Here is a 25661-nt window from a genome sequence, read left to right as displayed (position 1 = left end):
ATAGCACAGTTCCGCAAATCTCAAGACCAGCGAAGGTCATGGGTGAGATAAACCTAGAGAACGGAAATTATTGGGGTCAGAGGTCAGCAGGAAGTGGCTACAAGACTCTAAATCAAAGGTCACTGATACGTCACAGGCGGATTGAGAGGGTGTTATTAAAAATAGTTTGATATAGTCTTTTCAATCGCATCTCAGTTGGTAAGGTCATAAAATGACGAGGACAGCTAAGAAATGTATAAGACAGCAGAGACTCCCAGTGGGCCGCCATGATGAGAAAAGAAAGTAGCTCATGCGCGGCATCCGGGTTCCCAAACGCGTGCCTAGTGAAGACGTGGCAGAAGGAGTGGCCCGACCGTGGAGCGTGGGGGCGGAACTTCCGGGGGCGACGCGACGCCTCCCTCGGAACCGGAAGTGGAGCCTGGGAGCCTTGACGTTCGGGACGAAGTCGAACCTGGATCTGGAGCCGGGTGAGGAGTGGCATCGGGAGGTTGGAGGGTAGGAAAGCAGAAGAGAGGCTGGGATATTATTACTGGCCAGATACGGGTCCAGTTTTTAGAAGGAAGCGGGGAGCCTGGGGCGGGGCCCTGGAAGAGACCCTCACTTCACGCATCCACCGTCCAGGCTCAGTCCTAGACTCTCCCTTCGCCTCCCGGCCCAGGTTCCGGCTCCCGCTTCCTGCCCTGAGCTTGTTGAAGGGCGCAAGACGCTGGGTTTTTGTGCTTAATGGACCAGCCCTTTCTCTCTTCGTGGCCCGAGAAACTGGCTTGGCTTCTTGGTCTTGAACCTCGGCGCTCCCAGCCTCCACAGCTCGACTACTTTCAGAGTTCTAGGAAGCTTGCCCCGCCCCTTTGGGTCGTCACCTTCCACTGTCCACCTAGAATGGAGTCGAAACTTGAGTCTGACTCCAGGCTCTTGGGTGTGTTTGAGAGGATTATTTCCTGGAGAAGGAGATCCTTTCCTTTCGCTTCCCCCCTGATTTTAGGAAGATAAAGAAAGGAAAGGGGTTGGCTGTCAAGCTTAGTGTCAGGGATCTAAGCAAGGTTTGGGATTTGGAAGAGCAGCTCCTAAGATGGCTTTGAGTTTAAAGAGTTCTAGTCTAGGCATAGCTCAGCTTTTCTATAGTTAAGATGACCCTTCCAAGCAAAGGGGAGAGGCGAGTACTCATACTCCTCTGCTTGAGGGATGATATGAATGATCTTTTCCATGAAATCTAATTTTGCCACTGCTCTTTGAACTGTTTTCCTAGATTATGTGAAGTTTTTGTGCCTGGCCTGTACTCGGTTCTAATCTGTTACCTTCCTAGAGTTTTCAGGTATCCTTTATATTTAGTGATTTTAATGCTTCAGTTCTGGGTTTGGATTATAGCAGTTTAGGCAAAGAATGCCATTTCTCTAAATCAGTTACTCTAAAATTTGTCTTTTGAAGGGGTGGGATTTTACCTGATCTGTTTTAGATTTTTAGCCTGAGTGGATAAAAAAAACTAGCACACTAAAGGGTACTCTGTTGAATGAATGGATGAATGGAACCTAGAGTGAATGAATGGAAAGTGGGAGCGTTGTTTCATTTACCTGTAATATCATGGTAGTTCATCAGCCAAAGGACTCCTTGTGTGATTAGACTCTAGAAATACCGCTGGGGAATGGAGGCTGCTGCTCCATTCCAGTGTGCCTGTCTGAAGTTGAAATTTATTCCCTCTTGACAATGACAAAGCATGGGGTTCAGAGTAACAAAATTCTTGTTTTGAGGAGGTAATCTGGGTAACGGCTGGGGCAGAAAATTACTAAAATCCTGTGGTAGTGTGGGAATGATTAAGCTGCTCACTACCTGATAAGGTCAATCCCTTTATTTATTTATTTATTAAAAGATGACTGGTAAGGGGATCTTAACCCTTGACTTGGTGTTGTCAGCACCACACTCTCCCAAGTGAGTTAACTGGCCATCCCTATATAGGGATCTGAACCGTTGGCCTTAGTGTTATCAGCACCACACTCTCCCAAGTGAGCCACAGGCTGGCCCTACGTCAATCCCTTTTTTTTTTTTTTTTTTTTTTCCGTGACCGGCACTCAGCCAGTGAGTGCACCGGCCAGTCCTATATAGGATCCGAACCCGCGGCGGGAGCGTTGCAGCGCTCCCAGCGCCGCACTCTACCAAGTGCGCCACGGGCTCAGCCCCGTCAATCCCTTTTTATCTCTACTTCCTACCCTGAATATTTGCTCTCTCTTTAGAAAGTTTGTTTTGACTAATTCTCTCTTCCCTCTTGTCTGATAGGTGAGACCAAGTTGGGGATGCTCTCATAATGAATGTCAACCAGTCAGCTCCACCTGTACCGCCATTTGGGCAGCCCCAGCCCATCTACCCAGGGTATCATCAGTCCAACTATGGTGGGCAGCCAGGGTCCACAGCACCCCCAACTCCCTATGGTGCCTACAATGGCCCAGTACCAGGCTTTCAGCAAACACCTCCCCAAGGTATGTTTCCAAGTTTCCTTTGAATTAAGGAGGGGAATCAGCAGATTCATCAGGTTGGGTTGTATTGCTGTAGCTAAGCTGTCTGCAGTGTTTGGGTGCTTGTGATTGAGGAACATGAATTTGGTTCCCTGCAGCTAAAGAGCCCTGTGGGTAGTCTGCTCTTTCCTGTTTTTATTTTTATTTATTTTATTATTTATTTTTGGTGGCTGGCCGGTAACGGGATCTGAACCCTTGACCTTGGTGTTATTAACACTGCATCCTAACCAGCTGAGCCAACTGGCCAGCCCATTCCCTGTATTTAGATGTGGTGACTGTGTTTCTGCCTTAAGATATCTAGTGGAAGTACATCTTCCAAGTTCAACGGTACCTCACTTCCTGTGGGTGTCACCTTGTGCGGCCTCACCTGGTTGCATTGTTCCAAGCTAAATGGAAGGGTTGTGGTCACAGCTTCTCCAGAGCCTGTGGCCTCAACTGAATATTTCCTGTTGACCTAAAGTCCCCCTGAAATCACTTATTCCTCATATATATTGAGAATGCCTCTCATTGGACTGGCACTACGTATAAATGACTCTGGGACAAGAGGAGCTAGTTCATGGATTAAAAGTGTGGTATTTGTGTGCCTGATTTTTGGTGCCTCTCATATCTTTCTTCTGATATCATTCCTTTTCCTTTACTTGAGTTTCCTTTACTTCTTAGATGTTCTATAATATCAGGGCAATAAGAAAAGACTAATTTGGTGCTACTTTAGGTTCACTGTTTGACTTTTATGTACTTTTTCAAGAAGAGCAGCAGATACTCTACAGATTATCCAGAAGGGCTTTTGGGAAAGTAGTTAACAGTAGATTTTTGGTTAGGCTAGCTGAGGACTTAGGATATGCCGAACTGTTTATGCTTTTTAAGAGAGTAAATTCTATAAAAGGATATGGGAGGGAAAAAGGCATGAAGGAGGTATAGGTAAGATTTGGGAAATGAATGAAGTATTATTGTTTTAATTATAATTGTTAAAAACACATTTTTTTTTTTTTTTTTTTTTTTGGCGGCTGGCTGGTACAGGGATCTGAACCCTTGACTTTGTTGTTACAAGGCTACACTCTAACCAACTGAGGCAACCAGCCAACCTCTGTGAAAAAAAATTTTGTGAAGTGGAGCAATTAGTTCTTAGGTCTTTAGAAAAGCCATACTCTGGGTTGGGACTTTGGCTGTACAGAGTCCACCTCTGCTCTGTCAAGCCCTGTCTTATCAAGTTGGAGTTTGGAATTCCCTCAAGAGAAAACTTTGTTACTGAGAGGCAAACAGATCTGGTTCTGTTATGGTTAGTGAGCAAGTTTTGATTAATCAAGGTAGGCAGGTTCTGTAAGTGTCTAATCTACCGAGGGCAGAGGAAAAGAAAAAAATTATTTGAACAGGGGTCAACAGCATTTTAAAAGTGATGTGCCAAGTAACTAATCGCTTTCTTCCTGCATTTCATGTGGTAAAGACGGCTAAGGGTAGCAGAAGTGGTTTCAGTGGCAGTTCTGATAAATGGAAAGGATGAAGTACAGCTTTTGTGAACACATAGGTGGCAGCACAAATGTGGGGACAGGACAACTGTCCCAACCGAACTCTTGGGCAGAAACAACGTTTCCCACCTATGAGAACTCTTTCCTGAACCATTTGCTATTGGAAGATTCTACTTTTAGAAGTGGATGGAATGGATCTGGTTAGGATAAGTAGAGTGTATGAAGAAGAGGGCGGCAGAATAGTCTCAAGAGACAGCTTTCTTTACAGCCTAGTTCAGTATATTACTTGGTCATCTTCTGTGCCACTTGTCTCATATATGCTCCGAGTTTCTGAGTTCTGGAGTAAGATCTTTTCCTTATAAGAGTTGACTTTTTGTCTAGGGTGAGAATATAAGGCTATCCTGGATTGAGAGAGTATGGTGATCACAGAAAGGCCTTACATTCTTGTGCCTCTGGCTATAGCTTAACTCTGTCTAGAGCGATGTACCTGTCTAGTAGAGTGTAAGCTTTCTGTTGGGCATCTATGTTCAGAATTCTTTTGTAGCTAGAGTTCATGTTAATTGTGTCCTTTTCACTGCAAAGCCAGTGAAGGTCTGAGCTTATTGATCCTTATTTTGCATGCTCAGGCTGGAGAAGAAAGTTATTTCCCAATCATAGTTTCTGTCCTTTACCCTCAGGTGTGTCAAGAGCACCACCTTCCTCAGGGGCACCTCCAGCCTCGACAGCACAGGCCCCTTGTGGCCAGGCTACATATGGCCAGTTTGGCCAAGGAGACATACAGAATGGGCCGAGCTCTACTGTTCAGATGCAAAGGTATGTACCTAAAATTGGTCTGATGAAAGTGGAAAGTTAGGAATGAATGAGTATCTATTTCCTTTTTTTCTTCTTCTTCCTTTCTTGTAGATCCCTTTTTTTCTTCCTTCTACCATTTTGTATTTTGTCTTCTTTTTTCCAGTTTACAGATGCTGCTGTTGTCCAGCCCTGTGGATTATTGACCCATCTTAGTACGTGGGTTCTTTTGCATATCTTCTGTTTCAGTGAACTTGAGTTTATTTTTTTTTACTAGACACACATCTTCAATAATGGTTGTGGTCCTACTGAGCCTGCGCTAAAGGAGAAATGGGAGGGGAGGACCATTTGTGGATTATTTGTGTCTCCTCTGACCTCCCCCTTTCCTCTAGATCGGGCATGTAGTAGTACTGATTGGTTAAGTATGGGCATGGCCAGTTATGAAATGAAAGATACTCAAAGGAAAACCACATAAATGATGAAAACTTTGGTGGTGCGTGACCCAATAAACCCATCTTTGCATGGACATCCATTAAAGGAGGGCAGTCATCTCTGCTGGAGTGTTTGTTTTTTAAAAAATGAAGAATAAAGTATAACTGTGGGTAAGGGGGTACAGTAATGGAAGAGTCATTTTCTGATACTTTTATAAGGTGTTCAGAATATACATTTTTAGCATTAAATGTAAGCCTGGATAAGGCAAATGAATGGGGTACACAGAAGCTAACAAGTAGACACATATCCATAAAGATATAAAACCAGGGTGAGGATATAGAGAATAACTGGTGAAGAGATAGGGAGCTATTTTAAATATGCTGGCCAAGGAAAACCTTTCTAAAGTGATATTTGAGACCTCAGTGAAGTGATGAAATGAGACTTGCAAATATCTGGGAGAGGAGTGTCTTAGGTAGAGAGAGCAACAAGTGCAAAGGCCCTGAGGTAGAAATTAATTTGGTGGATGTGAGGAAGAGCAAGAAGGTCAGTGTGGCTAGATCAGAGTAGAGGAAACAAGGCAGAAATGTTGGCAGGAGCCATATCATATAATGCTTTGTAAGCCACAGTGAGAAGTTTAAAGTTCATTTTAGGAGCAGTGAGAAGCCATTGGAGAGTTTTAAGCTGGGGAGAAACACATTTCTACTTATTTAATTATTTGTTTGTTTATGCAATGGATCTTTTCATTGTAATATAAAACACACATACACAAAACACATACAAAACAAATGTATTCCTTAGTAAATTCTTATAAAGGGAACTCCTTTGTACCTACAACCCAGATCAAGAAATAGAATTCTGACATTCATCCCAGAAGCCCTTTCCATGTGTCCCAAGTTCAATCATTACTCTCTCCCTTCTCCCATAAGTAATCATTATCTTGACTTTTGTAGTAACTACTTTCTTTTTTCTTAATTTTGTCATTGAGTATTTCTTTTTTTATATAGTAAATACTTTCTTGTGTTTTTTTTAAAGATAGTTTACACTCAAATGTACATTCCTAGACACCACAATTTTTCCCACATCAAAAAACCTAGTATGTCTTTTCAGTCTATAGGTTCTACCTCTACCTCTTTCTTTTTCTTACTTTTTATCTGTTGAAGATACCAAGCTGATTGACCTGAAGAGTTTCCCACAGTCCGGTTCTCCTAATTGCATACTCATGTTACAGTTCAACATTTTCCTTTTTCCTTTGTATTTCCTACAAATTGACATCTGGATCCAGAGACTAGATCAGACTTAGGTTTGATCCATTGGGTAGTGTAGGGCAAGACTATAGGAGACGCGTAATGTTTTACTTTCTCTTTTTTTGTGATGTTAGCAGTTGTTGATGCTTAATGCCTATATGTATATGTATATATTAATTTATTGGTTTTGCGAAATGGTGATACTCTAATTCTTTTCTTTTCCATTTATTTGTTTGAATACTGTTATAGACAATTCTCATTGTCTGTTATTTGGTTACTAGTTGTTCAATTCATGAAGGATAAATGCTTGATTCTTTTTTTTTTTTTTAAAGATGACCGGTAAGGGTATCTCAACCCTTGACTTGGTGTTGTCAGCACCACGCTATCCAAAGTGAGCTAACTGGCCATCCCTATATAGGGATCCAAACCCGTGGCCTTGGTGTTATCAGCACCACACTCTCCCAAGTGAGCCACAGGCCGGCCCCTAAATGCTTGATTCTTTACTTTTCTTTTCCAGTTTACAAGGGAATGAATCGATCCCCTGTCATCCACTGAAGGTGACCAGTTCTTCTTCTTTTAAATATCATTATGAACGTATAGGTTTAAATATATATATATATATATATATATTTTTTTTTTTTTGTCTTTTTCGTGACCGGTACTCAGCCAGTGAGTGCACCGGCCATTCCTATATAGGATCCGAACCCGGGGCGGGAGTGTCGCTGCGCTCCCAGCGCTGCACTCTCCCGAGTGCGCCACGGGCTCGTCCAGATTTAAATATATTTGATGGGTTTTAGTCCACTGAAAATTATCATCATTATTGAAGTTCACTGTTCAGGTGGAAGCCTCTTCAAGTTGACTCAAGAGTCCTTTTTACATGACCCTAGTAGTCCCAGGCCAGGAATTAGCCATTTTACAAGAAATCCTTTATTTTTTTTTATTGAGAAACGATATTTTAAGACTATAATCTGAGCAATCGTAATGCTTATGGCTACTGGACTGGTCACATTCTAGGCCTTTCAATAGACAGAGCTACGAAACACATAACTACCCGTATTAAAGATAAAATACCTTGGGGCCGGCCTGTGGCTCACTCGGGAGAGTGTGGTGCTGATAACACCAAGGCCACGGGTTCGGATCCCATATAGGGATGGCCGGTTGCTCACTGGGTGAATGTGGTGCTGACAACACCAAGTCAAGGGTTAAGATCCCCTTACTGGTCATCTTAAAAAAAAGAAAAGATAAAATACCTCATTTACCTTAATTTATATTTGTACTTCCAATTCAAATTTAAGACCACAGAGCCTTTACTTAATCTCTTCTCTATTACATCTATATCTCTTTTCTTCCATACCAGAAATCTTGGTTCTTAAGGACATAGGGGTGATGGATTAGAATATTGAAATATGCCACAATTTCTCATTTATTCTGTCTCTTATTACACACAACAGTCTTTGTATTACAATACTAACACTATCATTAACATGTTTACTAAAAACATTTAAAAATGTTATTTTGCATATGCTCTCTCCATTCTCTAATAAATAAAAAAATATGTTTATTAAAAAAAAATTCAGGCTGGCCGGTTATCTCATTTGGTTAGAGCGCAGTGTTATAACACAAAGTCAAGGGTTAGGATCCCCATACCGGCCAGCCAACAACAAAAAACAAACAAAAAATTCAAGAGTAAAAGTAGGGAATCCTATTAGGAGGCTGTTGCACTAGTTCAGATAAGAGATGATCTTGGCTTGGTTTAGGATGGCAGTGGTAAAGGTGGTGGGAAATGATAGTGTGATTTGAGATACATTTTGAAGGTGGAGTCACTAGGATTGGATGTGAGTTAAGAAAGGGAGAGGAATTCTGGATGTCTCTTAGCCTGTCAGCTTAAGCAACTGGGTAAATAATAGTGCTGTTTACTGAGGTGTGGAATATTTGAGAAGGTATAGATTTTGGGGGTGAAATTAAGAGTTTTATTTTGGATATTATATGTTTAGGAAAGCTATTATACATCTTGGTAGAGATGTTGAATGGGCAGGTATATATGCAAATTTGCAGCTCAGGACTAACATCAGGACTATAGATATAACTTTGGGAATCCTCAGTCTAGAGATATTACTTGAAGCCATGAAACTAGGTGAAATCACTTAGAAAGTGAGAATTGAGAGTAAAAAATAGAATTGAGGACCAACATTTATCTTTTTTTTTGGCAGCTGGCTGGTAAGCAGATTTGAACCTGTGACCTTGGTGTTATAAGCCTGTGCTCTAATCAGCTCAGCTAACTGGCCAGCCCTTTACCAACATTTAAAAGGACAGAATGTCCGAGGTTAAGGGTTCAGATCTCCATACTGGCTTGCTGCCAAAAAAAAAGAAAAAAAGGAAAGAAGAGGAGGAGCTATCAAAAGATAATGAGAAAGAGCAGTAGCGAGGTAGTAGATAAGCCAGGAGAGTGTGGTGTCCTGAAACCTAGTATTTCGTGAAGGCAAGAAAGTAATCAGCTGTGTCAATTGCTGCTGAAAGGTAGGATGAGGACTGAGAACTGACAGATTTGGCACGGTCAGCATTATTAATAAATGCAGTTTCAGTGGAGAGATGAAGAAAATGTCTAGTTGGAGTAGGTCACACTGGGCGGCAGATTAATATAACCTGAAAACCCTTATGCTACAAACATCTAGAAAGGAGAGATGAAATAGAAACAAAAAAAGTTTTTTTCAAGTGCATGGTTAAGCTTAAAAGAAAGAAAGTGAAATCCTCAAGTACCAGAGACCAAGTGGGGACTGAAAATCAGAGTGATAAATTGACACTGTAGCTGCGTGTAGATTGGATGGGCATTATTATCTTGAGAACCCAGGGATTAAATTTAAGCAGGTACTGGGGATGGGAGATGAATCTTTGGGCTTTCCTGAAAGGAGATTTGGAATTGAGACCCTGTTTATGAAGTCTGGACCTGGGCTATGCCTTCAAAGAACAGGTGGAAAAAAGTCCGCACACTGGCAGAGGGAAGTAGTAAGGGGTCTCGTTTCTCCCAGGCTGGCTGTGGGTGAGTGTGAAAAAAAAGGTTTTGGGACTACACATGAACATAAGGGATTTTTCTGGGGTGATGAAAATGTTCTAAAATTGAATTCTGATGATAGTTGTATAACTGTAAATTCACTAAAAGTCATTGAATTGTATTCTTAAAAGGAGTGAATTTAACAGTATGGAAATTATGTCTCAATAAAGTTTTTTTTTAAAAATTTGATCTTGAGTGACAATATTGTCGGAATACCTTCCAGAAGCAAATGTGAAACAACCATACTCCCTCAACCCAGGCCATAAAGGAGTCTCAGAGGGGGAAAAAATTGATTAGAATCAATAGACACTATTAGAGGACACCAGATGATAAAATAGTACCTTGAAAGCATTAAGGGAAAATAGTTGTCTTCCTAGAATTATAATTGTACCTTGCTAACAGAAAGGGCAAATAAAGACAGGTTTGTTTGCATATAGACCCAATTGAAAAAACTAGTAAAGGACAGACTTAGGAAAAAAAGGAAAATGAACACAGAAAGATCTTTATTTACTTATTTTTTGGCAGCTGGTCAGCACAGGGATGAAACCCTGGATCTTGGTGTTATCAGCAGCACGCTGTAACCAACTGAGCTAACTGGCCAGCCTAGAAAGATCTTTAAAGAGAGAGGGAAATAGGAATTGAAGAAGTAGAGAAAGAGATTGACTATAAACCAATTGTTTTGCAATATTTAGCTAAAAGGGAAGCAAAAGTTTGAGGGGGATGTGAGATTATTTGTTTGGATTTTTAAAAAACAACTTTATTTATAATTCATGGACTGGCCAGTTAGCTCAGTTGGTTAGAGCGCAGTGTTACAACACCAGGGTCAAGGGTTTGGATCCCTATACTGGCCAGCTGCCAAAAAAAAAAAAAAAAAAAAGATATAATTCACCGTACCATGCAATTCACTTATTTGAAGAGTACAGTTCAATGGTTTTTAGTTTATTTACAGATATGTGCAAATATCACCACAGTCAGCTTTAGAACATTTCTGTCACCTCAAGAAGAAACACTGTATCCTTTAGCTAAGTAGCTAGCTCCATTCCATTCTAAGTAGCTATTCCTTCTTTGCCCCACGCCTCCAACCTTAAGCAACTACTGATCTACATCTGTCCCTATAGATTTCTCTATTCTGGACTTTATAAGAATGGAATCATATGCCGTATGATATTTTGCAACTGACTTTTTTTTACTTAGTATAATGTTTGTTTGGGTTTCTTTTGTTTTGGGGTTTTTTTGGTGGCTGGCCTGTATAAGAATCCAGACCTTGGTGTTATAACACTGTGCTGTAGCTAACTCACATAACTGGACAGCCTTACTTAGTATAATGTTTTTAAGGTTCATCTGTGTTGTGGCATGTATCCGTACTTCATTCCTTTTTATGGCCTTTTTAATATTTCATTGTATGGACATATACCACATTTTGTTTATCCATTCTTCCATTGATGGACATTTGGGTTGTTTCCACCATAGTTGGTTGTTTCTTTCAGACGTTTGTATGTTTGTGTGCTGATGGGAATCATCAGAGCGGGAGACATTGAGTGGAAAGTATATTGGAAAGACATGTTGCAGAATGGAAAAAGAAATTTATACATAAAATAGATAAAAGCACATAAAATAATATATAGAATATGTAAAGAACTCCTAGCAAAAAGAAAAAGGCAGTCTAGTTGAAAAAAAATAATGGACAGAAACTAGAATAGGCACGTTATAAAAGAAGAGCTAAAAATGGCCAAAGAATATATTAAAAAGCCATTCAACTTGGGGGCTGGCTGACTGGCTCAGTTGGTTAGAGTACAGCCTTATGACATCAAGGTCAAGGGTTTGGATCCCCATACTGGCCAGCCACCAAAAAAAAAAAAAAAAAAAAGCTGTTTAACTTCATAAGTAATCAAAAAGGTACAGATTAAAAACCACAAGAAGATTGTCCTACATATCCATCATATTGGCAAAATTAAAAGGTCTGACAATACTAAATATTGCTGAGGATATGGAGTAATTGGAACTCTTATCCACTGGTGATAGGATGGAAATTAGTACAACCACTTTGAGAAAATAATTTGGTGTTATCTATTGAAATTGAAGATATGCATACCCTGTCATCCAGTAATTTCACTCATTTCACTAAGATATATGCCTTAGAAAAACTCATGTATATACTGTATATACAAGTTAAATATATGAGTGTTCATAGCAACATTGTTTGTAATAACCCAAAATTCAAAAACCCCAAATATCCATCTACATCAAAATTCTTAAGCAAATTGTGATATATTTAATTAGTGGAATAACATTTAGTGATGAAGGGAATGAACTATAACTAAAGGCAAATATCACAGATGAATTTCATAAACATAAGGTTGAACAGTAGAAGCAAAACTCAAAGAGTATATATGATATGATTCAGTTTACAAAAGGTTAAAAAAGTGACAAAACTGAACTATACTTTATTAAAGACAGGGGAATGATTATTAGGAAGTTGGGAGACTATAGCAGTTACCTCTGAAAGAAGGGAGAGAGTTGTTATTGGGGAGATGCATGCAGGGCCTTTGGGTGCTAGTGTGTTCTATTTCTTGACTTGGTTTTTGGTTACCTAAATAGTTATATTGTAATTATTCAACTCTCTCTCTCTGTGTGTGTGTGTGTGTGTGTGTGTGTGTGTGTGTGTGTGTGTGTGTGTGTGTGTGTGTGTGTGTGTGTGTGTGTGTGTGTGTGTGTGTGTGTGTGTGTGTTATGTACTTTTTTCTATTTATGTTATATTTCATAATTAAGTTAGGAATCAGGTCTGGATTCTAAGTCTAGCTTGGTCTATCACTTGTATTCTTTTTTTTCCTTCGAGTCAAGTGAAGCGGTGGGGGTGGAGAATGTCACTTATATTCTTAGTGTTTTAGTTTCCTATCTGCTCTATCTCCCTCATTATTTTGCTGTGAGGATTAAATTAGAGTACCTAGAGTTGCTTTATAAGGTGATGGTTTACTGGTACTAGGGCATGTGACAGAGTGACATTGGGTAGTTGACAGTATTATCCATATTGATGGAGCGGTACCATGGAATATAATTATTCTGACGGGGATTTATTGAGCATTAGCCATGGGGCTAACAGTGTGTTTAGTGCTACAGAAGACAAAAAATGCAAAGTTCAACAAAGAGCTTAGGGAGGTAAGTTTCACTAGCAGAAATACTAGTTGAAGAAAATACTGGTTGAATGAATTAAAAAGTGTTAAACTGCCGTACTAATAGAAGCTGACCAAATATGAAGTACCAATTATGTAATAGAGACAAAATAAGGCAGGAGGACTAGCTGTGTGATTTGGTTGGTTAACGCACAGTGTTATAACACCAAGGTCAAGGATTTGGATCCCCATATTAGCCAGGTGCCAAAAAAAAAAAAAAAAAAATTACAGCTAGATAGAAGGAATAAGTTTGGGGCTGGCTGGTTAGCTCACTTGGGAGAGTATGATGCAGGAAACACCAAGGTCATGGGTTCAGATCCCTGTACAGGCCAGCTGCCAAAAAAGGGGGGTTGGGCAGGAAGTATAAATCAGAATTTCAATGTAACAGACTACTGAAGAATTGAAGAATTTGATTTCTGAAATCCCAGAAGGAGTTTGTTATATATAATGTCCTATGTTGTAAATATCTGCAGTAATATCACTGTAAAAAATAACAGAACAGTTGCCTGTAGTTGGTGTGCAATGATATTGGAATGATTTTGTAATTGTATTTAAATGTTCCACCTGATACCATGCTAGTGTCCAACATAGCTATCTAATTAACGAGGTGTTGGTAGATAGACACAGCTGGAAGGCTACCCGGTTTATGTCCTGTTTCCCTAGCTCTTTTTTGATATAGTTAGCATCATCTTTCCAATTAGTACAGAATACCAAACTCAGCTGACCTGCTCCTCTGATCTCACAGATTTTTTCAAACATTTTACCCGGGATAAAGTAATAAACTTCTGTTTAAAAATTGAACAAACAGCATTTGTTTGATCCTACATTTATTAGGTGCCTGTGTGTGATGCTTATGTTTGCCTTCCCTTTCAATTCCTTCAGGGCTTCACATGACAAAACTGAGGAGGTTTGTCAACAAAGGATTGAGTCAGGGGGCTGGTTGGTTAGCTCAGCTGGTTAGAGCATGGTGCTGATAACACCAAGGTCCAGGCCAGCCACCAAAAAAAAAAGCGAGTCAGAGGAGGTGATAATTTAACTAGCAGAGTAAATAGTATTTGACTTGAGGTGCTCCACATATATTTGTGGAGTAAACATAGTGAAAAACGAGATTTGCCATGGATAATCACAGTGTAGATAATCAGGAATGTAATTTACCCTCAAATATACAAAAGTATGAAGCCATAAAAGAGCCCAGGATGAGAGTAAGATGTCGCAAAACAATGTAGCTTCCTATATGATGTGGTGTTCTTGCCGACTTTGAAGGGTGTCCCAGCCCCACTAGTCACCTCTACTTTCCTTTTCTTCACAGGCTCCCTGGGTCTCAGCCATTTGGGTCCCCATTGGCCCCTGTGGTCAGACAGTCGTCTGTACTTCAGCCCTATGGCCCTTCCCCGACAAGTGCAGAGGTGACTGCGCAGCTGGCTGGAATGCAGATCAGTGGTGCTGTGGCCCCAGCCCCTCCCGCTTCAGGGCTGGGCTATGGTGAGTAGCTGTGACTACAAGAATGTTACTATCCCCTTCTTTTCAGAGGCATTACGCTCTGAGAGTATACCTGAATCCTTTTATTTCCTGTGCCTCTGAGCCCCAGATGATAGGACACACATAACTGTCCCTCTTATGTGGAAAGGAAATTGATGTATGAATAAGGAGGCAGAATGACTGGGCTTCTGACTCTACCTCTTCTATTTCTCAGGCACACCAACATCGCTGGCCTCAGCCTCAGGAAGTTTCCCTAACTCTGGTCTGTATGGCTCCTATCCTCAAGGCCAGGCTCCTCCCCTTAGCCAGGCCCATGGTCATCCTGGGGTCCAGCCTCCCCAGCGATCTGTCCCACCACAGCCCTCCAGCTTCATACCCCCAGCTTCAGGGGGTCCTCGGATGCCTTCAGTGACTGGTCCACTCCTGCCTGGACAGGGTTTTGGGGGGCTTCCAGTGAGCCAGCCCAACCATGTGTCCTCACCTCCTCCTCAAGCTCTGCCCCCTGGCACTCAGATGACTGGGCCCCCAGGACCACCACCACCTATGCACTCCCCCCAGCAGCCAGGCTATCAGCTGCAACAAAATGGTGAGTCTTTCCCAAGGTCTGTATAGAAGCCAAAGGCTTAAGCTGTTCAGGCATTTTTTGTGTTTTGTTTGTTTTTAGTATTGCTTGCTAAATGGGGAACTAGGTGGACAACTTCAGGGTATTATTACTCAGGTGGTGGGTTTGTAAGACATTCTTTTTTCTTGTAGTTCAGATTACGTAGTCTTTCTCTGAATGGCTTTGCCAGGCATTAGTGTACCTCATAATTCTATATTTATAGGAGTCTAGTCATTTCCTTGAGGCCTTAAGAAGAGATAGGGAGGGGGATTTTGAGTTTATTAACCTTGTGCTCTTGTCTCAGGTTCCTTTGGACCCGCCCGGGGCCCTCAGCCCAGTTATGGAAGCCCCTACCCAGGAGCACCCACATTTGGCAGTCAGCCTGGGCCTCCTCAGCCACTGCCTCCTAAGCGCCTGGACCCTGATGCCATCCCAAGCCCTGTAAGTAGATACTTGTGTGGTCCTGAGGAAGGGGTTTGTGTCTGCCAGATAAGTAGGTCAACCTAGATGAGGTTTGCCTAGCATTTTCTGATAATTTTTCATTTTATTTATCTTCTTGTAGGCTTAGATACTAGATGTAATTTTTGACCCTTTAAACTAGAACTTGAGGTTCCAGAAGTCTTGTGGGAGCAGTTTTACTCCATAGCTGGGCAGGGAGGGAAGGGAAGCCGAGAGTGATCAAAGTGTCAGTAGAGCTCTGGGTTGAGGGCTGTGTTCTGTCACTATTGGACATACATGGCACTGTAACCTTTGCCCTTCTGTGGAGTAGTGGCTGAGTCTTGTCCCCTTAGATCTAGTAAGATAGCATTCTTCGTAACGGGTAGAACAGGTGGGAACTCTCCGGTGTTGGTGTTAAGAGAAGGAAAGCCTCATTAGTTTCCTTCTGCTCCTACTTGGCCAGTGCTTTAGGAGGAAGTCCCCAATACTTTTGTTTGGTAGGCTCCTGCTGTGTGGATGGGGAAAAGGGATCTACAGTTTGCAAGGGCAATGTATGTTTAAAGCCCCACTGGGGAAGCTGCTTCTCCCAGAAAGTGGATGAATCTCACCCTTAAAGCCATCAGAATCCTCAGGCCCTCCTTATCAGACTTGGAATAGAGGTTGGGACTGTACTTCCAAGTAAGGGCCACTTTATAGTTCTGTCTGTAACATTTGCTATGTCAGTTACCTCACCATGCTTAGCCATTGTCATATTCCATTCTGTTCTCTTCCCTCTTCTTTTGGTGAACTACCACGGTGAGGGACCCTGTTGTCTAAGGGAGACCCAAGAGGAGCCCCTCCTTCCTTTCCCCTCCTTCAGTGAGGAGTGTCTGGTTAGATGTGAGAGAAGGCTTCTTTCAGCATAAAAAGTCCTTAGATGGGAGGTTTGGCCTTTTAGAGGGAACATTCCTCTTCTTCTTCCTTAAGGTTTCTCCCATTCAGCCCCTCCCTGTATTATCCCCGCTTGCCTCCTATTTGCCCTTATCTTTCCATATCATAGTCTCAGCCGTTAAAGCCTCTGTGTTGGGCCAGAAAGATTTGAAATTTCAGATCTAGAGGGGGCCTCATTTCAGCAGTATGAGCTGGGTTCCAGCTGTTTATGTCTAACTCATCAGGGTTGAGAGAGTAACATCTGCCTCTTGTTCTTTTGTCTCCCTTCCTGTATTACCCTGCTGCCTTTATTATTAAAACACTAAAAGCAACTCAATGAGCTGCCTCCTCAGCAGAAAACCAGGCACAGAATAGACCCCGATGCCATTCCTAGTCCAGTAAGTGCAGGGGGTGGGTGTGTGTATGCGTGTCATCCCTGTGTTAGTGCCATCCATGCATGCCTGTGACCTCATCTTCACCTCAGTCACCATGTCCATCCCCTCTCCATTCTCTTCCCATAGCCCTTGTAGAGCCTCGCTTTTATAGGCTAGAAGGATATGCATGCCTCAAGTCATCATTTAATGAAGAGGTAGCAAGCTGTTAGCGCTGTCTTGAGTATAGGGTGGTATAAGGTTAGGCTCTAAAGACGGGGCCAGGTGGCATATTAAGCTTTTATTTTTGTCCTGCTGGCTCCTCCAGGAGCCTGCATGTGACATGTGATGGAACAGGACGGAGTGGTAGATCCTTGTACTTTGGGTTTGGTTTGTCTACAGCCTGTTGTGGAGAAACATTTGGGCACATGGCACATAGGTTCATGGTATCCCAAACTGGCATTTCTTACAGGGGAAGGCACTGCTGGTTTGGGAAAGTGTGGGCCACTTTCTCATCTGGAGAGTCTTTTTGACTCTGATATATTTCTCTAAGCTTCTACCCTTTCTGCTATGCGATACAGTCTTATTTGCCCTTTACTTTTTCTGGTTTTACTAAACGCATCTTGAAGTAATTGACTGAAGAACACTAGCCTGCACAAGAATCTGATTACCAGCTTTGCAAATCCTTTTTTTCCCCCCTTCACTGGGTCTGTCAAATGTGGGGGATTGAGGATTGGGCTACAAAGACTGGGTACTCATCCTCTCCTCCCATGAATACACACTGATGCTTACCTGAAAATAAGGCAGCATCTGCTTCCTCATCTTACCTGATCATTTCTAGCTGTTTAATTCTCTCCTCACCCAGTCCCTTGTAATTTCATTGACTGTAGAGTCATTCCAGGTAGATTCATTTTTACATGGTTCTGTTGTCTGTTTTCCTGCTCTGACTCTGAGTGTGTCTTGGGGAGAGGAGGGAGGAAGCCTTGATAAGGGAGGGAAGTGGAATCTAATCATGTCTGAGGGTTTGTGATCAGAGTTGGAGCTTTCCTGTGGTGGGAGGAATAAGAGGGCTCACCATTGATTGATCTGGGGCCAGGGGGAAATTCATAAAGAAGCCCAATCTCAGTGTTGTCTGTCCAGCACCTTGTTGCTGTAGAGTGGAAGATCAGGACTGTAGCATTTTATATGATCTCCAGAAGGAAAGCAGGCCTGGTGCATGACATGTTCCTTGGCAAATTTTTAGTTTCTGTGCTGCAGCTCTAGCCTTTCTTTCTCCTGGCACTCTGGAACCTGGCACTTCCTTTTCTTCTGTCATCTCACTCATTTCACTTCTTCCCTGCAGATTCAGGTCATTGAAGATGACAGGAACAACCGCGGTTCAGAGCCATTTGTTACTGGAGTACGAGGCCAGGTGCCACCCTTAGTCACCACCAACTTCCTGGTGAAGGACCAAGGTGAGAAGAGCATTAACTCCTTCTTATGGGGGCTTTTTCTCCAAGATTATCAGCTTATGGATGGGGATTTTGTCAGTCTTTTACCAGAGACTAGTCTCTACTAGTCCCTCTGGGGGAGAAAAGCCACCGTCAGCTCTAACATTTTTGGAGGTGATGGGGTGGATCACCAATGGAGAGCTGGTATCTGGAGGGATTCCGTGATCTGACTCAGGTCTTCTACCTCCTACTTCAGGGAATGCAAGTCCCCGATACATCCGATGTACATCCTATAATATCCCTTGCACATCTGACATGGCTAAGCAGGCTCAGGTGCCCCTGGCAGCTGTCATCAAGCCGCTGGCAAGGCTGCCCCCAGAGGAGGTGAGTCAGGGAAGGGGCTAAAGTATAATGAAAGGGAGGGAGAGAATAAGGCTTCTTCCTAGATATGATGCTGGTTGTCACAATGGAAGACATCTTGGTTGGGCAGGAGGAGAGAGTATCTTCAGTAGCTTTCTATCCTAAGGCCCATGCCTGAAAGGGATGGTAGGGATGAGAGCAAAAGCCCAAGAAACTGCTGGGTGGGAACAGGGTCCATAGGGGAAACAAACAATATGAAAAGAGGCAAGGCCAACTTGTAGGGGAGGAATCAGCTGGATGCAGGAACCTCTCATCTCATGGTCATCTCCAGATGATGAGAAGTACATCATTCTGCTTTTTCCTTATATGCTATTCTATCATCTCAGGTAGATTAGGGGTCAGGACAGTGTATAAGAGAAAAGGTAGATCAGGATCCAGTAGACCTTCTCCCACCTGGCTTGGGCCCTGATCTGTTATGCCAGCACCTGAAATCAGCATGAAAAGAGAGAGAGCTAGGCAGCTGCTCTGCCAGGCCTTGGTAGGATACCCTCATGTTCATGCCTCGCTTATCTAACTTTAGATAGAGTTGTCTGTAACTGGCAACTCAATGCTCAGTTTATATTCTGCTTCTGTCTATCCTCCTCTGTGTGTTTTTCTCTTTCTTTCTTTCTGGGTCCCAATGGGGATGGGTGGACACTGGTCTCTTATCTGTAGGGTGACATCTGCTTGGGGCATCAGTAGGTGTCACAGAATCCCAGAAATGGAAGCGGAGAAGTGTCATACATGCTTGGTTAGGGAAGGAAGCAGGAGTCAAGATCTCTAGGGCAAGAGTGAAGATGGGATTAAAGACAGGGCCAGAAACAAGAATCCTAGATAACCTTTGGCTTTCTCCTCATACACCCATGGCAGTCCCTGGCTTGGTATGGCCAGTTTCACAGTCCCTTCTCCCTTTCAGGGAGAAATGCAGTCTGGGGATGGGGGGTAGGAAGAGGGAATTATAGAATTTAGACTCTTTGGGATATTTTCCTGTAACAGTACCCTTACCATTGTCCTCATTCCTCTCCACTGTACTCCCTCCCCAGGCGAAATATCTGAGCCATGCCTCCTTTCCCTCCAGGTTGTTCCTCCTCATCTATTGCCACATGTCTGAACCCACCATAGCTTCCCTCTATGTCTGAGCCCCTCCCCTTTGCTCCTTAGGCTTCACCATATGTCGTGGACCACGGAGAGTCTGGCCCTTTGCGCTGCAATCGCTGCAAAGCATACATGTGCCCCTTCATGCAGTTCATTGAGGGAGGGAGGCGCTTCCAGTGCTGCTTTTGCAGCTGTATCAATGATGGTATGTTCACGGGGACAGGGGGGAGGAGGTCTTGATTGCATCTTCATTTTTCTCTTTCTAGTAAGATAGATGAGGGTCCATTTTTCAGGAGCTGGGGAAGTAGGGCACATGTGGGGCTGAGGGGCTGTGGGGCTGTGAAGCAAGCTCAGCCAGGGCCAGACTTATTGAGATTGAGAGTGGACCTTTGAGTAACACACTGCCATACTCCCCACAGTTCCCCCCCAGTATTTTCAACATCTGGATCATACCGGCAAACGTGTGGATGCTTATGACCGTCCTGAGCTATCCTTGGGCTCTTATGAATTTTTGGCCACTGTAGATTACTGCAAGGTGAGGGAAGGTAGCATGGGGAGGAGCAGTGGGTGGAGGATAATGAGACAGCTAAGAATGGCTGTTATCATTTCCCTCACCCCTTCATTGTCCCCTTTGATGCTGACTTCTCTCTCTAGTCAACTGGCCTGCTTACCAAAACCCCTCTTCCCCCATTTCCTTCCTCTGCAGAACAATAAGTTCCCCAGCTCTCCTGCCTTCATCTTCATGATTGACGTCTCCTACAATGCCATCAGGACTGGTCTTGTTAGGCTCCTCTGTGAGGAGCTCAAGTCACTATTAGACTTTCTACCTAGGTGAGAGTTATGGAGCCAAGGTGCTTCCTTTGGTTAATGATGGGGTACCTGGTTAACTGAACAGATGGAGCCTGATGTCATGAAATTGTGGGTGGTGGAGAAGGTGGCAAGTGGGTAACAATGTCACCTTTTACAGGGAGGGCAGGGCAGAAGAGTCAGCAATCCGCGTTGGCTTTGTCACCTACAATAAGGTGCTCCACTTCTACAATGTGAAGAGCTCATTGGCCCAGCCACAGATGATGGTTGTATCCGATGTGGCTGACATGTTTGTACCACTGCTGGACGGCTTCCTGGTTAATGTCAATGAGTCTCGGGCAGTCATCACCAGGTAAGAGCCAGATTGTGGGGGTAAATGTCGGGGGAGGGTATAACCACAGAAGGACAGGGAGTGGAGCAGAGGAGTCAGTAGATGGACAGGGGCTCTGGCTCAGGAGTTTCCAGAATCTGGTGGCCAGATGACTCTTCAGAGAATTGAGAACTGAGGCACCTGGGTAGTAAGTTTGGTTGTCTCCTATCACCTCTCTCTCCTCAGCTTATTGGATCAAATTCCAGAAATGTTTGCAGACACAAGGGAGACAGAGACAGTATTTGCCCCAGTCATCCAGGCTGGGATGGAAGCTCTGAAGGTAAGGCTGGAGTCCCTGGCAACCTCATCTGCCTCACCTTCCTCTGACCACCTTACTCCCTGGGATACAACCTCCTTTTCATCAGTGGTTGATGACTGTCTACTAAGTCAGCCTGTCTGACATAGTTGGCACTTAATAAATGACAAGGTAAGGAATGAATGAATAATGGACAAATAAAGGAAAGAGTGAACAAGTAGTCCTCTCTTTGTTCCTAGGCTGCTGAGTGTGCAGGGAAGCTGTTTCTGTTCCACACATCCCTGCCCATTGCAGAGGCCCCAGGGAAACTGAAGAACAGAGATGACAGGAAGCTGATCAACACAGACAAGGAGAAGGTGTGAGATTGGAAGATGGGGGTAGGACTTTCCATTACAGAGGAAGGTGGGGACGCTTCACAATGCCACACTCTTAACTTTCTTGGTGGGACTGGGACCAGACACCTTGCCCTTTCACGTATCACATCTATGACTACTGACCTCCACTGCTCCAACACCTCTCTACCCCATCTCATCCCAAAGCCTTTGCTAGACTCTTTTTTTAGAGAACTTTCTACTACTATTGCAAACTCCTAGGAAGTAGATCTGAAATCTTACATGTATTTGAATATCCTATATTACACATACAGTTGTCAAATAGGGTGGAGCTGAGATATGAACATTTTCTTCCGCTCCTCTCCAGACTCTGTTCCAGCCGCAGACAGGCGCCTATCAGACCCTGGCCAAAGAGTGTGTGGCCCAAGGCTGCTGTGTAGACCTCTTCCTCTTCCCTAACCAGTATGTGGATGTGGCCACACTCTCTGTTGTGCCCCAGCTCACTGGTGGCTCCATCTACAAATATGCTTGCTTTCAGGTATGGTGCGGGATTCTGGGTGGCAGGGCTGGGAATGTCTGCTTACGTGTGGAGTGGCTCTTTAGCTGCTGATTTATCAACAAATTAACAGGAGTAGATTGGAGTAGAAGACCACATAATGTAAAGATGTGAGCCCTGAGAGTGCAGTGGTTAGGAGCACGGGCCTTGGAATCAGTCCTGGGTTGATATCCGGCCCCACCACTTACTAGCTGTATGACCTAGGATCAATTACTTAATCACTTCCTCCATGTTCCTTCATCTGTAAAATGGGGTTTCCATACTTATTAATTAGGATTTATCTACCTAATTAAATATATATTAAATGTAAAGCATTCAGTGTGGTACCTGGCATGTAGTAAGTGCTTAAAAGCTATTATTGTCAGCTGGCCATTAGCTCACTTGGAGAGCATGGTGCTGGTAACACCAAGGTCATGGGTTTGGATCAATGTACTTGCCAGCCACCCCCCAAAAAATAAAAACAAAACATAAAAGCTATCATTGTCATCATCAACATCATTATCATCTTCACTGTTATTGTTACAACAATTAGGCAGGCTTGTAGACAGAAGAGGTGCAGGGAGATTGTAGGGTGAGCTCTGTAGTCAGGACTCTTGTCCTGCGGGGCTACAGGTGGAGAATGACCAGGAACGGTTCCTGAGTGACCTGCGTCGTGATGTACAGAAGATTGTTGGCTTTGATGCTGTGATGCGAGTCAGGACAAGCACTGGTCAGTCCTGGTTGGAGAAAAGCAGGTGGGGGGCTGAATCTGGGAGGGAGGCACGTGGCTCTGTCTTACCTTTAGCCTTGACCATGTCTATGTGGCCTCAGGTATCCGGGCTGTAGATTTCTTTGGGGCTTTCTACATGAGCAACACAACAGATGTGGAGCTGGCTGGGCTGGATGGGGACAAGACAGTGACGGTGGAGTTCAAGCATGATGATCGGCTTAATGAAGAGAGTGGAGCCCTCTTGCAGGTGGCAGGCGGGAGGCAGGGGTTGGGGAGGAAGTGGTGGGTGTCATTCATTTGGGCACAAATAGGCTGCAAGGAAGAGGGTGAGTAGTAGGTATAAAGGACTGGAAGAAGAGGCTGGGGGAGGGGTGGCTCATGTCTTTTTTTCTAGTTTAATAATATAGCAAAGGGGCGGCTTTTCAGAGGGCTTTTGTGAGAAAGGGGTGTGAGTTCCCCCTCTCTCTCTTCCCCTAGTGTGCCCTGCTTTACACCAGCTGTGCAGGGCAGCGTCGACTCCGAATCCACAACCTGGCCCTGAACTGCTGCACCCAGCTGGCTGATCTGTATCGAAACTGTGAGACTGACACACTCATCAACTACATGGCCAAGTTTGGTGAGGGCAGAGGCAGGGTAGAGGGGTTGGGGCTGAGAGAAAGGTCCACGATGGTCAACGATTCAGTATTCCTGGGTAGGTGTGATGGTGGTAAGGCACACATGATGGGCAGCTGATCAGTGAATGTGACATCTCCCTTTCCCATCCAGCATACCGGGGAGTCCTGAACAGCCCTGTGAAGACTGTTCGTGACACTCTCATCACTCAGTGTGCCCAGATCCTGGCCTGTTACAGAAAGAACTGTGCCAGCCCTTCCTCTGCAGGACAGGTGGGGCAAACATGTTAGTGGATGGGCTACTGGGACACATTTTTGAATTTGGGAGGGATTTCCCATGATCATTGACTTAATTTTGATAAACCCCTCAGCTGATCCTTCCCGAGTGCATGAAGTTACTCCCAGTTTACCTGAACTGTGTATTGAAGAGTGATGTCCTACAGCCTGGAGCTGAAGTCACTACTGATGACCGTGCCTATGTCCGACAGCTGGTTACCTCCATGGATGTGGCTGAGACCAATGTCTTTTTCTACCCTCGGCTCCTACCGTTGGTGCGATTGAGGGTTTGAGTGTGAGACATTGCACTGAGAAAAGGGCCTCTTGGAAGAAGGGAAGTGTTAATATCTGTCTGATACTAATGAATTTGTTTTTGCATAATTACCTAATTTTCACACTGAGTTACTGAGACCCCAGAAGGGGTAGTGTCTGGGGACTTAGCTTTCTGAATTGTGTGGGGGGTGGGGTGGGGGAAGACTGATGTGTCTTACAGCCCTTGGTAACCTTTCGCCCCCTTCCTTTAATCTAGACAAAGTCTCCCATTGAGAGTACCACCGAACCACCAGCAGTTCGAGCGTCTGAAGAGCGTCTAAGCAATGGGGATATATATTTGCTGGAGAATGGGCTGAACCTTTTCCTCTGGGTGGGAGCAAGTGTCCAACAGGGTGTTGTCCAGAGCCTTTTCAACGTCTCCTCCTTCAGTCAGATCAGCAGTGGCCTGGTGAGGGCACGGAGTCAAGGAGAATATGGGTGTGGAAGTACACTTTGTGATATGAATGGGAACCAATAAAGTTAGTGTGCTAGTCCCCTTAAATATCAGGGAACACTTAGAGGGAAGGGAGGGGGCTGTCATTCTTCCCAGGCCTCCTTGTTTCTGGTGATGTGTGAATCTACACTGCCCCATCTTGACTGAACTCAGAGTACCTTATCAAAAGGATGAATGAATTTTGTGTTCCAGAGTGTTCTGCCAGTTCTGGATAATCCACTGTCTACAAAGGTTCGAGGTCTCATTGATAGCTTAAGGGCACAGAGATCGCGGTACATGAAGGTAACACTGATCTGAATCCTGGATTTCCTGGAAGGGGTGGGGAGTCAGTAAGTGACTAGGTAATGAGATTTCTGTGGAGATTTCATTTCCTTTAACCCTGCCTCATGACTGCCTTCTGGTCATAGCTTATCGTGGTAAAACAGGAGGACAAGCTGGAGATGCTGTTCAAGCACTTCCTGGTGGAAGACAAGAGCCTGAGCGGGGGAGCATCCTATGTGGACTTTCTCTGTCACATGCACAAAGAGATTCGGCAGCTACTGAGTTAAAGCAAGTGGGTAAATGGCATAGGGTCCCAGGCCAGCTTCCAGAAAGTACCCCAGGACAGCAGAGAAACTGGGACAGTTCCATATCTTATAAGTCATGTAAACTGACCTCAGTCTCTGGGGGGAGGGGGAGATATAAGGAGACACCTTCTTTCTGGGCTCAAGTATCTTACCACTCTGTCATGTCCTGCTGATGGAAGGTGATCCTGTTCCCCCCCTCTACCCTCCTTTTCCTGCTAATCCTGTCGTAATGAATGTAGTTTCTAAGTTCACTGTATATGATTCAGTGTTGGGGTTTGGAGATGCCCAGACCCTAGCAATATTATGTGTCCCCTTTGGACCAGCCTCCAAGAGGAGAGGGGCAGGCAGCAAGGAGTGGGAATCCCAGGGTTACTATAGGGGTGGCTAATTCAGCTCAGTGTCATCAACAACTTCCTATATTAGGGATAAAGTATACCAGGTACACAAGAGCTGGGGTATGGACCATAAGTGATGAAGAGGAGAGTGGTTGGTCCTTCTTGGGTCTGGAGGTCAGCAGTTGAGTCAGAGTTACTGAGGGTGGTTGATTAGCTTTCTCTGCTTTCACTGCTCGCTCTCTCTCCTGCAATGATTGGTGGCCACTCCGTGGAAAAGGCACATTGTCAGAGATGAGTGAGCCTGGCAACTGAGTCACAAAGTATATTAAGACCTAGGAGAGGTACCAGCCTCCCTTCCAGCTGGACAGACCCTAACAGTGGATGGTTCTTTAGGGAGACTGGCCATCAACTTGCAATACCTCACAGAACCAGCCCTTATACCATTTTGAGCTCCCACTAGAAATACTGCTTTTCCAAGCTGGGGATTTTGGGGGAGAGAGGTAGAGGCGGCTGGACCTCTGTTCTCTCCCGCCGGGACACCACTTGGGTTTCGGTCTTGACTGAGTGGCCAACAGTTACCTTCCAACCCCAACTGGCTGGGGCAGGAGAAGGGCTAGGCTTGATGGTGGCCAGGCTTGCCTGCTCCCAGCCTGGGATGTCCCTGTTCTGGGCCTCTCATTTCTCTTCATTGGTTTATTTTTCAA

General features: G+C 44.1%; 1 protein-coding gene across 3 annotated transcripts; it reads left to right on the top strand.

Annotated features, from left to right (window-relative positions):
• Nucleotides 1-401: 401 nt before the first annotated feature.
• Nucleotides 402-25661, top strand: SEC24C (SEC24 homolog C, COPII coat complex component). Of its 3 annotated transcripts, XM_063102618.1 has the most exons (25): nucleotides 411-467; nucleotides 1247-1312; nucleotides 2269-2468; nucleotides 4645-4780; nucleotides 13961-14133; nucleotides 14345-14716; nucleotides 15036-15172; nucleotides 16408-16476; nucleotides 17792-17903; nucleotides 18136-18263; nucleotides 19440-19578; nucleotides 19793-19908; nucleotides 20080-20204; nucleotides 20341-20532; nucleotides 20737-20830; nucleotides 21046-21162; nucleotides 21506-21676; nucleotides 22307-22403; nucleotides 22505-22650; nucleotides 22881-23019; nucleotides 23169-23287; nucleotides 23386-23565; nucleotides 23820-24011; nucleotides 24249-24338; nucleotides 24464-25661. In XM_063102618.1, exons 3-25 carry the CDS (start codon nucleotides 2297-2299, stop codon nucleotides 24602-24604), a joined length of 3357 nt encoding a protein of 1118 aa, XP_062958688.1. In that variant the 5' UTR covers nucleotides 411-467; nucleotides 1247-1312; nucleotides 2269-2296; the 3' UTR covers nucleotides 24605-25661. The 3 variants fall into 3 exon arrangements, with proteins under 3 accessions (XP_062958686.1, XP_062958689.1, XP_062958688.1); XM_063102616.1 differs by lacking the exon at nucleotides 1247-1312 and having other exon boundaries at nucleotides 402-467; XM_063102619.1 differs by lacking the exons at nucleotides 1247-1312; nucleotides 16408-16476 and having other exon boundaries at nucleotides 402-467.

The sequence above is a fragment of the Cynocephalus volans genome, chromosome 7 (genome assembly GCF_027409185.1).
Source record: "Cynocephalus volans isolate mCynVol1 chromosome 7, mCynVol1.pri, whole genome shotgun sequence".
Taxonomy (NCBI): Eukaryota; Metazoa; Chordata; class Mammalia; order Dermoptera; family Cynocephalidae; genus Cynocephalus; species Cynocephalus volans.
Note: the sequence above shows the minus strand (reverse complement) of the source record. Positions and strands in the feature narration are given on the sequence as shown.